This window comes from Melospiza melodia, chromosome 27 (genome assembly GCF_035770615.1).
Source record: "Melospiza melodia melodia isolate bMelMel2 chromosome 27, bMelMel2.pri, whole genome shotgun sequence".
NCBI lineage: Eukaryota > Metazoa > Chordata > Aves > Passeriformes > Passerellidae > Melospiza > Melospiza melodia.
In genome coordinates this window covers 10,634,387-10,648,245 of record NC_086220.1, presented here as the reverse complement: position 1 = coordinate 10,648,245, position 13,859 = coordinate 10,634,387, and the positions used below count along the sequence as shown (strand labels likewise).

Here is a 13,859-nt window from a genome sequence, read left to right as displayed (position 1 = left end):
GCCGAGCGAAAGCGCGCGGCGATTTTTATAGTGCAGGGAGGCGGGGTTGAAATGCGCGCATGCGTCCCGCGCGAGGGGCGGGGACAGACCGTATATGGGCATGGGGGCCGGACCCAACGCCGGGCGAAAAGGGCGGGGCCTGTCGCGCCTGCGCAATGGCTGGAAGGGCGGTTGACACATGCGCAGTCGGAAGGGCGCGAAAAGCCGCGGCTTCAGGGAAGGCGCCGCCATGGCTGACCCCCTCAGGAGCCGCCGGTCAGGCTCCTGCTGAGAGCAGGGGAAAAGACACGATCACACAAGCAGGGCTTAAGAAAAAAAATTCTAAAATACTTTTATTTAATAATTAAAATCTGTTGTTGCGGAGACTGATATACAATGTAATGGCAGCTGTACATGGGGATGCTGTGAGGGAAGAGACCCCAGCAGATGCTGGGCCGTGTGGTCTGTGAACAAGACAAAGTTCTTCTCCCCCTCCCCACCCCAAACCCCCGCACAAGTGGCATCTCACAGATAGTTTAGTTTTGTGCATAATGCAGCAGTGGCCCTACCAGATTTTTTTTAAACCCGCATCGAGGAAGAATTTTTCTCTCAGAAGAGAAATACCATCTTTTTAAGGTCACTTTTTAAACCTATTCTTCCCCTCCTTTTGACCCACACAGTGAAACAATCAAGTTTCCAGTAGGTTTAGCTGTAAAAATGAGAAAAAGGCAAGCTTCAACCCTGATTTGGGAGAGTAAAAAACATTTGAGAGAAAGCCACAATAAAAAGGACTGACTACTCTCACAGTTTCCCCAAATTAAAAAGTTTTAAAAAGGCAACAGTCATTTTTCCTGGTTCTGTAATTTGTTAAACAAGCCTAAAGATCTCAAGATCTGTTATTAAAATCACAGCAAGTGTGAGAGAGTGCAGAGCATTTATACATATGTTGGGGTGGGGGTTTTTTTCCTTTTTTTTTTTTTTAACAAAAAGACGCAGCATATGTTAATATCTACACAATTCCCTTCCAGGACAACAAACCGTTGGTCAGTAGTGATTCAGGGCATTAAGGACATGACAAAAAAGCAAAACCCCCAAAATATAGCGAGTGCCATGTCAGTTGTCTGCCAGGGTTCTCTGTACACAGCTAATATACACACATTTGCTTCTGAGCACATGCTCTCCTCAGCTTCCCAACATCAGAGCTGCCTTTGATTTTAATCTCCCTTCCTGAAGGAAAGGAGAAGGAAATGAGGAATTGCACTCCCCAAGACAAGTCTGTGCAGCTTGGGGAGGAAGGGGTCACTCCCCTGGGCACGGTCTCCTGGCAGAGTCGTATTGCTGAGCCACACGAGGTATAGTGTCACTTCCAGCCTGATGGCATGAGAGATGTGTTTGTTCCAGTGAAATGCTACATTCAGACAGGATTCCCCTTCCCTGGCCGAAAGCCCTTTTCTGGATATGTTTGGAAGGCAAATCTTGGAAGAGCTGAGGTTCCATCCTCACTGTATTGCCTGGGAAAGGGACGCAGAGAACTTCCAGCCCTCGCGGGTTTCTTGCTCCCTCCTTGGAATATTATGGTCGATGGTATCTGAAAGCCAAGTGAAAAATCTGAGTGCTACCCTTGGAACTCAGGCTAAATGGTTACTTGGGCACTACAGATGGCCAAAGAGAGTAAATTGAATTATTATCTCGGAACCCTCAGCCTTCAGGGAAGCCGTGAACATCAAATAATTTCACTTCCTGTGCTCTGCGCTCAACTTTGCCACACAGAGCTGGAAGGAAAGGAATCACTTGGGCCCCGATCCAGACCTGACTACACAGATTACATCCAAGGTCACTCATGAGCAAGTTGTTTTGTGGCTATGGCTGCATATCTCTAGCCCCAGAAAAGCTCACTCCAGCTGCAGCTTCACACTAGTTTCAGATGGTCACTGAGCCTCCAGGATGGAAGCCCCAGTTTAAGGAAAACCAACCCACTTTGTGTCTGCTGCTGCTCCAGTCACCCGCCAGGACTCAGACAGAAAAGGACATTCAATCTCCAACTGCTGCACAAATAATTCTTCTAAGGTTTTAGCGTTTTGCCACTCAGTACTGTCCTTGCAGCACAGCTCTGACAGCTCTAAAAAGGTGGAAAACTCTTATGTTAACACATTCTCACCTCGTGAACTGCTTGCTCTCCTCGTGCACTTCCATTTCACAGCTCTTAAACTCATTCAGCTCCTTCCTGATGGCTGCCTGCACAGAGAGGGAGATTTTTTGGAAAGGGCTCAGAGAAAGATTGGAGCAGCCACCCCAGTTTTCACAGTCCATTAATGCCAAGCTGAATTTAATCTGCCCTCCCCGATTGGGACTGGGCAGTGCCCAGAGGTGGCCTGGGAGGACAAGGACAGGTAGTTCCCTGCCAGTTTCTTGAGCCTGCAGGGAACTGCACTGCCATGACCAATACTCAGCATTCTTGCTGGGAGCACCAGGAGCAGCTGGGCGGGGTGGGGGAGATGAGCCTGGAGAAAAGAAGGCTCAGGGGGATCTTCTCACTCTCTACAACTCCCTGACAGGGGGTCAAGAGAGCTGGGGGTTGGTCACTTCTCCAGGTAACAAGTGACAAAACAAGGGGAAACTGCCTCAGGCTGAGGCACAGGAAGTTTAGATGAGATACAAGGAAAAATTTCTTCATAGAAAGGGCTGTAGTGGAATCACCATCCCAGGAACTGTTCAAAAATGTGCAGATGGGGCACCTGGGGACATGGTTTACTGGTGAACATGGTGGTGCTGAGTAAACAGTTGGACTCAATCTTCAAGGGCTCTTCCAACCTTAACGATTCCATGATTTTATCATTCTTACATCACTCAGAAACTGAGGTAGAAGCCATGCAAGGCTTTCAGAGTGCACCCACCTGGGCTCCACCTTTGCCATGAGGCAGCAGGAAGCAGAGATGGGGCAGCACATGCAAGTGAAGGCACAGAGGGAAAGGTGAAGAGGTGAAGCCAGAGGAACAGAGCAGATCATCTTGGCTCACACCCGTTTGTGTGGGCCACCTTGGCTGGCTCCTCTTCCCATGTGGGGACAGGAGACTCTCTGTTACCTTGTCAGCTGGAGTCAGCTTTGTCCATGGCTTATCTGCTCGCCGGTCATAGTCTTGAGCATCTGTTACTTCCACATATTCATTAAACCTCAGGATCTTCCTGGCCTGCAGCTCTGCCACTGTAGGCCTTTGGCTAAGCTGAACACCAGGAAAAACAAAGGAGGTTAGTCTAAGCCTTGTCCACACAGCAGATCCAGGACTAAGCACCCCAAGCAAAACTAAAACTAGTTCCCTCACTGTGCCTTAAGCACAGACACTACCAGATCCTGCCTGCAAGGGAATAGGTAAACCTCTAACAGACTGCATACTCGCACTGGGATCACAAAGCCAGGCTAGGGCAGAACCTGGGCCGCACTGTCATGGAGGAGGACACTGAGGGTTGTGGGAACAGCCGCTACAAGGGCGAGCCCTGCATGACAGCCCTAAACGCAGCTTCAGCAATGGCAGCACTCACGCTTCACACCCACAGGCCTTGGGGAAGCTTTTCCCAGCCATGAGCAACAATCACAAGTAACTTGGATGTAACAGCTAAAAGCAGCTGTTACTTTAGAAATGGATTTCAGGGAGCCTGGTGTGAAGTGGTGGCTGCTGAAGCACTGTGTTAAAGCAGCCAGGCCAGCAAACCTTTAAAGTATCAGGTGCCAAATTTAGTTCTCATCTCACTTGTTACGCTCACTGCCAGCTCAGATCCGTCACTGACAAAAACACGGCCCTGGTGCCAATGGCTCACCGTGGGTGACAGTCCACATTCCAAAGTCAGTGCAGTGCGAGGGCACTGGGGACACTTGCACAAGAGCCCCGCTCTTGGCCCACAGCACGGCACCTGCAGCGTGCTCAGGGCCCCCGTGCCCGGCAGCCCGGCCAGGTGGCTGTCACCACAGGAGCCAGCAGTACCTTTCTGGTGAGCCGGCGCTTGATCTCCCGCTTCTCAGCTTGACGGTCAGCTTCATTTTTCGCTGCCAAGGCGGAAAAAAAACATTTTTCATGTAAGCATCAGGCTTTGAAAAGTGCCTTCTAGGCTTGAACAAAGGACAGTATTGAGCTGGATCAGATTATCTACAGATCTAAAGATTTAGGACAGGCAGAGAGTGCAGTACAACTCGATACCCTGTGTGACCTCCTGAACTGGCGGGGCAAATATGCCCCTTACACAGCACCAATGAGTCATTCACCTCAACGATTTAGGGCCATATCGCCAAAATACATCCAAGCCACTGTGCAGTCTGCTCCTTCACAAAGCTATTATAGTTTAAAAGAAAATAACAGCACAGATAAATATTTTAAATGGAAACTTCCTGAACTGACATTCACATTTCCTCAAGATGTTTATTTATAACTTTTGCAGAACAAGATATGGCCAAGAGAAACAGTCCTGACTTTATGATGCACTGCTGTTTTAGAGATCATGCAAGGCAATGCTGTAATGTCTGGAACACAGAAGTCCAGCCCAAACAAAAATACCTTTCACAGTCCTTGCTGTGTAACAGCAGAGTCTGAACCAGCCCACACACTCTTCTCTGAGGTGGCAGGCATGAGACAGCTATTCCATCCATAATCACATGATCACAGAATGGGTTTGCTTGGAAGGGACCCAGTCCCACCCCCTGCCATGGGCAGGGCACCTGTCCAACCTGGCCTTGGACACTTCCAGGGATGGGGCAGCCACAGCTTCTCTGGGCAACCTGTGCCAAGGGCCTCACCACCCTCACAGGGCAGAATTTGTTCCTAACATCTACTCTAAATCTCTTTCAATTTAAAACCACCCCCACCCGATACATAAAGATGTTAAAGGTAAACTTATGGTATTTCTCAGGACCACCAGAGAAATGCTACTCACGCTGAAGAATGTTCCTCTGTTCCAGTTCTTCTGCAGTTGGTCTCTGACTCAGTCGCCTGAAGAGAAGTGTGACAAGTACAACATGTTGTATCTGGTCACTCATCAATAGCAGATGAAGGATGAAACTGCCTGGTTTCAGTGCCCTAGACAGCCTTCTCCACACTCCTCACTCACCACTGAGGATCACTGCTGCCCTGTTTCACACTATGCTCTTGTCAAACAGCTGCTCAGCCACTGGCACAGCTTTGGGAAGGGCTATGGGCTCCCCACTCAGAAGCAGCTTTGCAAGGAGCTCAGACAGCAGAACCTGGACTGCCACCAGTCCTAGCTTCATCCACCACCAGCACCCACCCTGCATCCATCCACACCTGTGTTTTACATGTCTGTAATCCTTGAGATTTTCCCCTCTCAGTCCATTTAACCTCTGGAAACAGGGGCCTGTCAGGGGGATATTGTTAACTCCAGGAAGAACTCCCAACTTTTCCAATGAAGGAGGAACAGCAACACAACCTCCCAGCCCTACTCCAGCTGCCATGCCCAACCACCCACCCTATTCCAGCACAAGCTGCTTGGACAAGGCGCCAACTTTGTGCAATCCCACTCCACACACACTGATCATCATCATCATCTGTACCTGATCAGGGTTGTCCCAATCTGGTGACGGATTTCGTTCCACTCCTCCTTGCTCTTCCGAGGGAAGATGCTCTTCTCCTCCTGTGGTGCAGTGGTGTTCCCCAGCTTTATAGCAAGCGTATCTTTCCTCTTCACTTTGTTGGCCAGCGTGCCTGTGGAGAGGGAGAGCAACAGGATGCAGCTCAAGGCTACCGAGCCTGCCACAGCAGTCCCAGCCCTGTGCCCCTCCCTGAGCGAGAGCAGTCCTCTCTCCTTGCTCTTCCCAAGCTCTGCACTCACTGCACAGCAGCAGCAGACAGCATTTTTTGTGTGACACCACATGCTCACCTAATGCTGTCCCACCTGAGCGGCTGGGACAGCACAGGCTGTCACAGGAGCCATCAGGAACTGAAGGAGTGCACTCAGCAGGTGATTGCACAGGTTTGGCTGCAGAGCCTTGGAAAAAGCAAGGCAGAGGACATGTGCTACATCATGCAACCAAGAACCAGCTGCTTTGAGGCGCTGTGGGACCAGTGCTTTGATCCAGATCTCAATGCATCCAGGCACGAGTTCAGCAGAGCAATAAAAATGACACCTGCAATGTCAAAGCCTTACTGTTATGGCTTTCAACTTCTTCCTCATCCTCATCATCTTTATACAGGATGGGCCCCTCCGAGTCAGAGTCGCTCATCCCTTCGTCTCCTTCCTGCTCCTCCGGGAGGACCTGGGGTACCAGTGTGGGGATGACTGTGACAGATGGCACATCTCCAATATACACACGAGGACCTGAATTCTGTTCCTCTTCCTGGTCATCATCTTCCTCTTCCTCATCGTCTGGACTAACAAAAAGCACGCTATTACACCTCTGAACACTTGGCATAGGGCCTGCAGAATATCCCTAGAATCAATATGCCCTTAGCTCTCCCCTCAGGGAAGCCCAGAAACCAGAGGTGCGAGAGCCACTGCACCATCCCCTCTCTTCAAAGCACAGGGAGCTCTGGCCAAGGAAATGACAGAGGCAGGTTCTGCAGAACCAAACTGCCCTCTGACCCCACGGCTTTGTGACTTGGAGATTCAGCTCTGCTACAACACAAGACAGTTCTTTTCCCACTTATGTTTAGCAAAATGAAAGGCTAAGGAAGGCCACAGATGGATGGAATCCGGGACCTTGTTTGACCTCAGTGCAGTTACAGATGGTCCAGGCCCGGATTCCTGGCATCAGCCTGTGTTTGTAGTCTGGAACCCATTTCCCTTTGTGAGCAATAAAATCCCACAGCCAGGAGTAATTTCATGGGGAAGATGCTCTGGTTCTTAAGAGCCTGAAACACAGATTTGGACAACAGGGAAAATGGTTTCAGCAGAGACCTAAGCCCTGTCCAGCACTGCAGGAGCTGGGAGAGCCGGCACACAAACAAGGAAGTACTCACACTTTGAGCATCTCAATGGTGACAGGCAGGGATCTTGTCCTGCCCAGGGTGCCACTATCTTCTCCAAAGCCATCGTTCTCAAAGAGCAACGAGTGAGCCCTGTGGGACCCCTCGGGAGGTGGGGTGACAGGCAGAGGGCTGGCCAGAGCCTGCTGGATACGAATGTGCAGTGGGATTTGGGGCAGGCGAGGCAGCACGTGGGGTTCACCAAAGCCTTGTTCTGCTGTCCTCTTCGACGCCTCCATGGACCTGAAGTCTTCAGGAAGAGGAGGAGGAGGAATCTCCTTGGGCAGGTCCAGGGAGCACGGTGGGTCCGGGACAGGGGTGGAGGTGGGCAGGGCCACGCGTGGAGGTTCAGGGGGCACATGGGTGGGCAGCGGCGGCGAGGGCGAAGGTGGTGGATAAGCTGAGGTCACGTGCACTGGGGCTGGTGCAGGGCGGCTCCCTGGCACTGTCCTGTCATTTGGGGGCTTAGAGGTGACAGCCTCTGACGTGTTGTTAGGCAGAAGGCCTCTCTTTGGAGGGAGAGGAGGGGAAGGCTTGGACAAGGCTGTACCACCAGTCATTACTTGGGAAAGTTCAGCTGAAAATAAAAACCACAAAAGCCACAATGTTTAACGGTGTATTTTCCAGATAACCTTCACCAGTGTGGAAAAAGCACGGCAATGCACTCGGAGTAAGCGTTCTCTGCTACCTTTTATTGGAGTATCATACCAGAAATAGTCAGGTTACAAGGCCCTAGTTTGTCCTTCTAGCAACAAAGGTAAGACTTGGGAGAGCAGCCAAAACCAAGCAGGCTGAGACAGGTTTGTGCATCCTGCTGCTTCAGAGAGAGAGAGAAATGGCACCAGCCCTTCAAAGACAGCACAGGAGCCTGCCCAGGAATGCACTTATGTGGGCACTTTACAGCTCTATTTACAGCATAAAAGGAATCCAAGACATCCAGGACCCCCCAGATTTCAGTTGTGTTAATGGCTCCCCTGCACATTAAAGAACTTCTTGGGAAGACTCAAAAAGTCTTAAAGTCTTATTTTTTGCTCTGAGGCAAAAATCAGCACAGCTGCAGGCAGCAATGTGCGTCCCCCTCTGTGTTCATCCATGAGACTCAGCCCAAGAACACCCCGCTGCCAGCAATCCTCAGGATGAGGTTCTGCTTCACTCCCTCTCATCTCTGTTCCTTAAGCCCCATATAAACTCATCTGCCACTAATACAAAAACTTCAAAAGATACCTAAAGCCTTTAGTCTTAAATATTTGCCGATTGATGGAGAAGAAAGAAAGAGAGACATGAAAAATGCCTCCAGTGAGCACTCACAGGATCCTCAAACGCCCCTCTGTTCCTAGGGAAATTGCAGCAGTAAAGACTGCTGTTGCTTTAGGAGTTTGCAGTTTTTAACACCCATGTACCCATGGCTTCTGGGGCTTGTAGAGGCTTTGCCTAAAGTGCCTGAGACTCGCTACACATTTCCCTGGAGCGGGTGACAGCGACACCTGGATGCCCTCAGAATATAGCTGGGGAATCTGAGGTGCAGACACCACAAGAGGGTGCTGCAAGTGGGAGAGTTTCCCAAGGTAAGGCCACATAACTGGAGAGAGGTGGGCACATTTGTGAGATGTTTAGCATTTTTAGACTTTCCCCTTGTAGATTAAGGGCCAGATTGTGCAAAACAGAGTGTCCTCAGCTCCTGCCCAAGGGACTCCAGTGTCTCCTGAGCAGTGCTTCAAGCCTGGCAGGACCTCTGGGTGAGAGCAAAATTTGAAAGGGACCAAGGAGCTGGCAGAAGGAAGCACTGCTTGAGACACCAGAACTGCTCAGGGAATGAGCATCTTGGGGACAAACAAAGGGGCGACCTGCACAGTAACTCCCTCCCAGTCCTCAGGCTGTGAGAGGGGCACAGAAGGACACCCCTGGAGTCAGAGCAGGCACCAAAGAGCCCTGGAGAGCTCACAAAGCCAATTCCACTCCTGCTGTTCAACAACAGTGACAACACAAGGCTCACACAGCAACACCACAGCTCCAGCTCCACTGTGCCAGACAAGAGGGCTGTGGAGCCTCCTCTACATCTGTGTTCATACCCAGGGAACCAAAGAGAACTGCTGGTTCTCTCCTCCCCTGCACACCCCGCAGCTGCTCCCAGCCCAGCCCATGCTGCTGGGATGAGGCAGGATGGCTCCAAACACCTTGGATACACTGCTGTTTCCAGCCACGTTTTTTATTCCACAAGTACCTCCTCCAATTAGAGCTGGGGCATTTCAAATGCCACCTGCAGCGTGTGCAAGCAGCTTAAAGAAAACAAGAAGGTATTTCATGGAGTGCTCAAGCATGGTCAGGCTAATCAAGCTAGTCTGGCACATGGGGGTTGTTAATACCATACCAAGGTCACTTGCAAAACCTGCCAGAGCAAGGTGAGCCTCAAGCAGAGCACAGCAATCTGTCCACACTGAAAGCAGTGGCCCAGGCTATTTCAGACGGCAACTTGCACATCCAGCACTGCCTGTCAAACCACAGCTGAGTAACACCTCCAGTTTCTGTGATAACAGTGCAAACCTGTCAGATTGATCTTCCCAGGAGCCTCCCTCCCAATCTGTGCTAACCTCTGCTAACCCTGTCCAAAGATTAGAAGATGTCTGTGAAAGAACTACCTGAAATGCCAACAGGCCATTGCTGCATGGAAGTCATACCAACTCTCAAAATTGCATCTTTAAGATCCCCAGAACTCCCACAGAGAACAGAGATTAAATGAGCTTTAAGAAACTCTCACCAAATCTTCTGCTTAGAAAAATTACAAAGATAAAAACATTTAATTCTCTAAATGGGAAGATTCAGTTCAAATTACAGTTGAGCTGATTTATCCATGGGACAAGACATAGGGACAAGACTCGTATGTCAATAGCCCAGCCACAGACCTTAGAGGAGGTGCCTGAGTATAACCAGGGAAGTCTGAATTATCCCTACCAGCTCCTGCCCTAAGTGGAAACCACATGGCCTGGTAGTGACAGCCACACCAGACATTGTTTGGTGGGATGTGGATTCTTTGGATTTGTTTCTTGGTTTGGGTTTTTTTTCCAAAAGCAGCTGAAAGAAGGAATTGTCACTAACCACAAAACCTCATCCACCATTCCCAGCCCCCAGTGAAGCATCAACATTCAGACACTGTCTCTTAGAAGTGACAGAAGAGGCAGGCAGGGATTCCTTCCTGCAGGTAGCTGTTGGGAACAGGGATAGCTCATGGCAGAAGACTCCAGTAATTACACTGTTCCCAGAACACGTGTGTCCTGGCTAAACACTGGCAGATTTGAGTCCAGACTGGACTGTGTTCAGGAAAAATGGTCAGACATTTGGATGCAAATAAAAATCTTCCCTTATGAAGGGAAGAGAGTCTTGGAGCAGCGGCTCCAGAACATCTCAGTGTACAAAAACCAGTTTATGGGGTCACTTACCTATGAGTGAGTTGCTGTTTCTGTTGGCAGGTTTGGGAGGAGGAACGGGAGGCTGTTTGGCAGCAGCTGTGCTGGTTGTACTGGTGGGAGCAGAAGTGTTGGCACTGGCAGGAGCAGGGAGCAGAGTCCTGGGGGCTGGGCAAGGGGCAGCTGTGGAATTGACTGTCTTTGCTGCCGTGGGGGCTGTGCTGAAGGGGGCAGTTTTTGCAGTGCTGCTGGCAGGTATTGGATCCCTTGCCTGTACTTCGTTTGCCTCCTGGGAAATGGAGGGGGGTCTTTTTGGAGGAAGAAGAGGTTGTCTGGGAACATGTGGCTCCTGAGGTGGTTCCAGTTCAGGCCCAGGCTGGCTGCTAGAGGAGCCTGCAAAGGGAGGCAGCTCAGTTTAAGGCACCAGAGGGTCCACTGAGGGTGGGGAGGATCAGATGAGAATTTAGAACTGGTTACAGGAGAACTGGTTACAGGAGAGCCCTGAGTTTGCACACGTCTGGTTTCTTACCCTGCCTCTTCTTTGGCTCCTCCACTGGAACAGGCTTCCTAAGGCTGGGTGGCTTTGTGGCCTCTTCCTCCTGGTTGGGCAGGTTACAGACCCCAGGGCCCCCAATAGGGACAGTGTGGCCATTCTTCAGCGCAGGTGGGTTCAGCTTCTCTGGCTCTTCACCATCTGCAAGGGGACAGGAGGACACAGAAGCAAAGAGAAAACACTTAGAAGGCAGGGGAGAGGAGAGGTGGCTGGGCTGACTCAGCCATCATGGAACCACACCAACTTCCTTCTGGCTTCTGAAGGACTTCAGCCACCTCTGCACAGGACAGCACAGCAACCCAACCAGCTGGAGCTGAGAGCCCTTGATTTCATTATCAATGACTAAATCACACAGCACTGTAGCTATCAAGGGCTTTTCTTCTCCCTGTCCTGCCCTTGCTCTTTTGTTACAGATTAGTGTGCCCAGTGCTGTGCTGCAGCACAAGGAAGCTTTAACTGAAGCCATAAATCTCCAGCAGCTTTTGTATCCACCCTCCATCACGGAGCAGTCACCAACTCCCTGCTGCAATGCAGATTCCAGCACGAGCCGACTCATCTACTGCACGTGCAATAATGGACTTTTGTAAAGTCTTCAGATGAGCAGAAGCACCTCTGTTTTCCTCATTTCTACCCTGAATTTGGCACAAAAATTGCTGCTCAATCCAAAACATCAGCAAGGCAGACTTCCTCACTTTACCTTTGTTTCAGTAAGATGTAATGACACAGCTCTAGAATTTTATGTAGCTCACTTTAAATACTTCTGCTTTTACAAATTCTAGCACGGAGGTTCCGGTTCCCAGTGTTAAAGCAAGACCTCTTTTTGGAAAAAAACCCATCCAATCCAACCCATGCTTTTGAGGGTCCTGAAATTCCTAATCCCCATGAGGAAATACTCCACCATTCTCAGTAACGGCCCTGACAGGACAAATTTTTGACAGTATTACTCTCAAAAAAAGACTCAGCATCCACCTCTGAGGGGAAATTGCCTATTTGGACTGAATTTCAACTCAAGAAAACTTAAATAAATACATCATCCATTTGATTAAATATCTTTTTGAATTCATCTGCCATCTCTGAAGGAATTGGAGTGTGTGGCATCCATGCTCTCCAGGTGCTAGACCCCAGCACACTCCGCTGTTCTGATTTTTGATAATCTATTCCACTGCCCTCCTCACCTTTCCTCTCCCTCCCAAGTGCTACCTCCCCTTCCCTAACCTGGTGTTATTCAGAAGCTTCCCAGGATTTCTTTTCCACAAGAAGCAGCCTCAGTTCCTGTGAGGAGCTGGTAGACAGCGCTGCCTCGCTCACTCACTGCCCTTCCCTGAAATGCAGCAGGCACAAACAGCAACAAGAGGGAGTTTCCTCCCCAGCCAGGGCTGAAACTCAAGGGATGAGACAGATTTTTATGGCAGCAACGGCCTCTGGTTATCCAAAGTTTTAGCAAGGGAGATGGGAGCAGTATGATCCAGCTTTCCTCACCACTTTTCCAGATCACACAAATTCCAGCCAGGTGAGCGGATGGTGATCTGACAGCGTATTTTGGCAGCATGATCTCAACTTGGAGACATCAAAGATGAAAGAAAAGGGGATAAGACTTCCTAGACAGCGGTGCAAACTTTAATACGCCTGGTGGTGACTATGATACCATACCATGAAGCATCTCTTGGAAGATATGCCCCTACCCAAGCAGCTCAGAATTCACCCATTTATGATTGCTCTCCCAGCCTGAGCCCCGGGGGCAGAACCTCTCCCATTTGGAACAGCAGGAGATGGTGAGGGACAGTGTGACAGCAGAGGCTGGCAGGACAGCACAGAGGAGGACAGGATGGGAAGCAACCACAGCACAGCCCTCCCTCCCTGCAGGAAGGTGCTCCAGACAGGCACTGCGCTTCCTCAGCAGCATCTTCCTCCCTGAGCAGGCTGCCTTCCTCCCAGGTGGGAAAACAGACAAGAGAGAGCATTGAGAAGGGTAAGGCAGGCAGGAATCACCTCAGCAGAAAGCCCTTAGATTTGTCTCCCAAGGGTGAGGTTTGGCCAGAGGAAGATCAGCAACACAGACACAGACAGAAGTTTGTTTGCAGACTCACCCTGCTCAGGCTCTTCCAACAGAACCCCTCTTTTTACCAGCTCCTCTCTTGGCTTTCGCATAGAAATCTTTCGTTCTAAAACTGATATTAAATTGAAAAAAAGCACTCAGAAAACAGGGCAAGCTTGAAGTTCAAGAAGGTTGGTTTTTTTCTTTTAAAGAGCTTCTCTAGAGGAAATAAAACGGCTTCAAATTTCATTGGTTTTGCATGGATTAAGAGGAGAGAGAAGGAACTGCATGTTCAGACCTGCATTTCACACTGCACTGCTGATTGTGAAGCAAACCCTCCCTCCCCATAGCTGCTTGGGGAACTTCCTTGAAAGAAAGGAATTAATCTGTCTGAAACTACAGCTCCATGGCAAGGTGTTTCTGGAGAGATTGAAGGTGCCAGCCCATCACTAAAGTCTCATTTTGGTTCTTGCACGTGTCAGTACTCCGGCTTATGACAGCAAGCCCTTCTCAGATGGATGGAGGCAGGGACACCCACTGTCACTTTACCTTCTGAAGTCTCCTTGAATTTGTCACTGCTTTTCTTTTTCCTCCACTTCCAGGGTTTGAAAATCTTGCCAAAGCTTGAGAACTTGCTTTTCCTCTTTGTAGGAGGTGTGGTGTCACCTGACTCCAAAACATCTACCCCCATGCTGGCATCACTTGGGGCGTGATCCCCGTCTTCAGCTGCACAGAAAAGAAGGAAAAGAATAAAGAATTACTTCTGTGCTGCAAGTAACAGCTCCCATCTCCCACCAACCCACTCCACACTGGGAATGGTGGCACACACTCATGCAGAAAAGGGAACAAGACTCTGTCTGTGGCTCCACTGAGCGCTCACATCAGCTTGGCGAGACACAAGTGGACTTCTCAACATAAACAGGGCA

At 49.9% G+C, this 13,859-nt stretch overlaps 1 protein-coding gene across 6 annotated transcripts in view; it reads right to left on the bottom strand.

Moving 5' to 3' along the window:
- Positions 1-311: 311 nt before the first annotated feature.
- The window catches only part of PHACTR4 (phosphatase and actin regulator 4), a 49,375-nt gene continuing 35,827 nt past the window's right edge, over positions 312-13,859 (bottom strand). For 5 of the 6 annotated variants that reach the window (XM_063177639.1, XM_063177640.1, XM_063177642.1 and 2 more), the window contains 12 exons: positions 13,483-13,659; positions 12,986-13,066; positions 10,875-11,039; positions 10,379-10,738; positions 6,939-7,521; positions 6,127-6,350; positions 5,534-5,684; positions 4,900-4,955; positions 3,957-4,018; positions 3,063-3,200; positions 2,138-2,214; positions 312-1,567 (listed from right to left, as the gene is read on the bottom strand). In XM_063177639.1, the coding sequence (XP_063033709.1) occupies positions 1,552-1,567; positions 2,138-2,214; positions 3,063-3,200; positions 3,957-4,018; positions 4,900-4,955; positions 5,534-5,684; positions 6,127-6,350; positions 6,939-7,521; positions 10,379-10,738; positions 10,875-11,039; positions 12,986-13,066; positions 13,483-13,659 (2,090 nt within the window). In that variant the 3' untranslated portion in view covers positions 312-1,551. The remainder of the gene's footprint in view (positions 1,568-2,137; positions 2,215-3,062; positions 3,201-3,956; positions 4,019-4,899; positions 4,956-5,533; positions 5,685-6,126; positions 6,351-6,938; positions 7,522-10,378; positions 10,739-10,874; positions 11,040-12,985; positions 13,067-13,482; positions 13,660-13,859) is intronic. The other variant, XM_063177643.1, reaches the window with a different exon arrangement.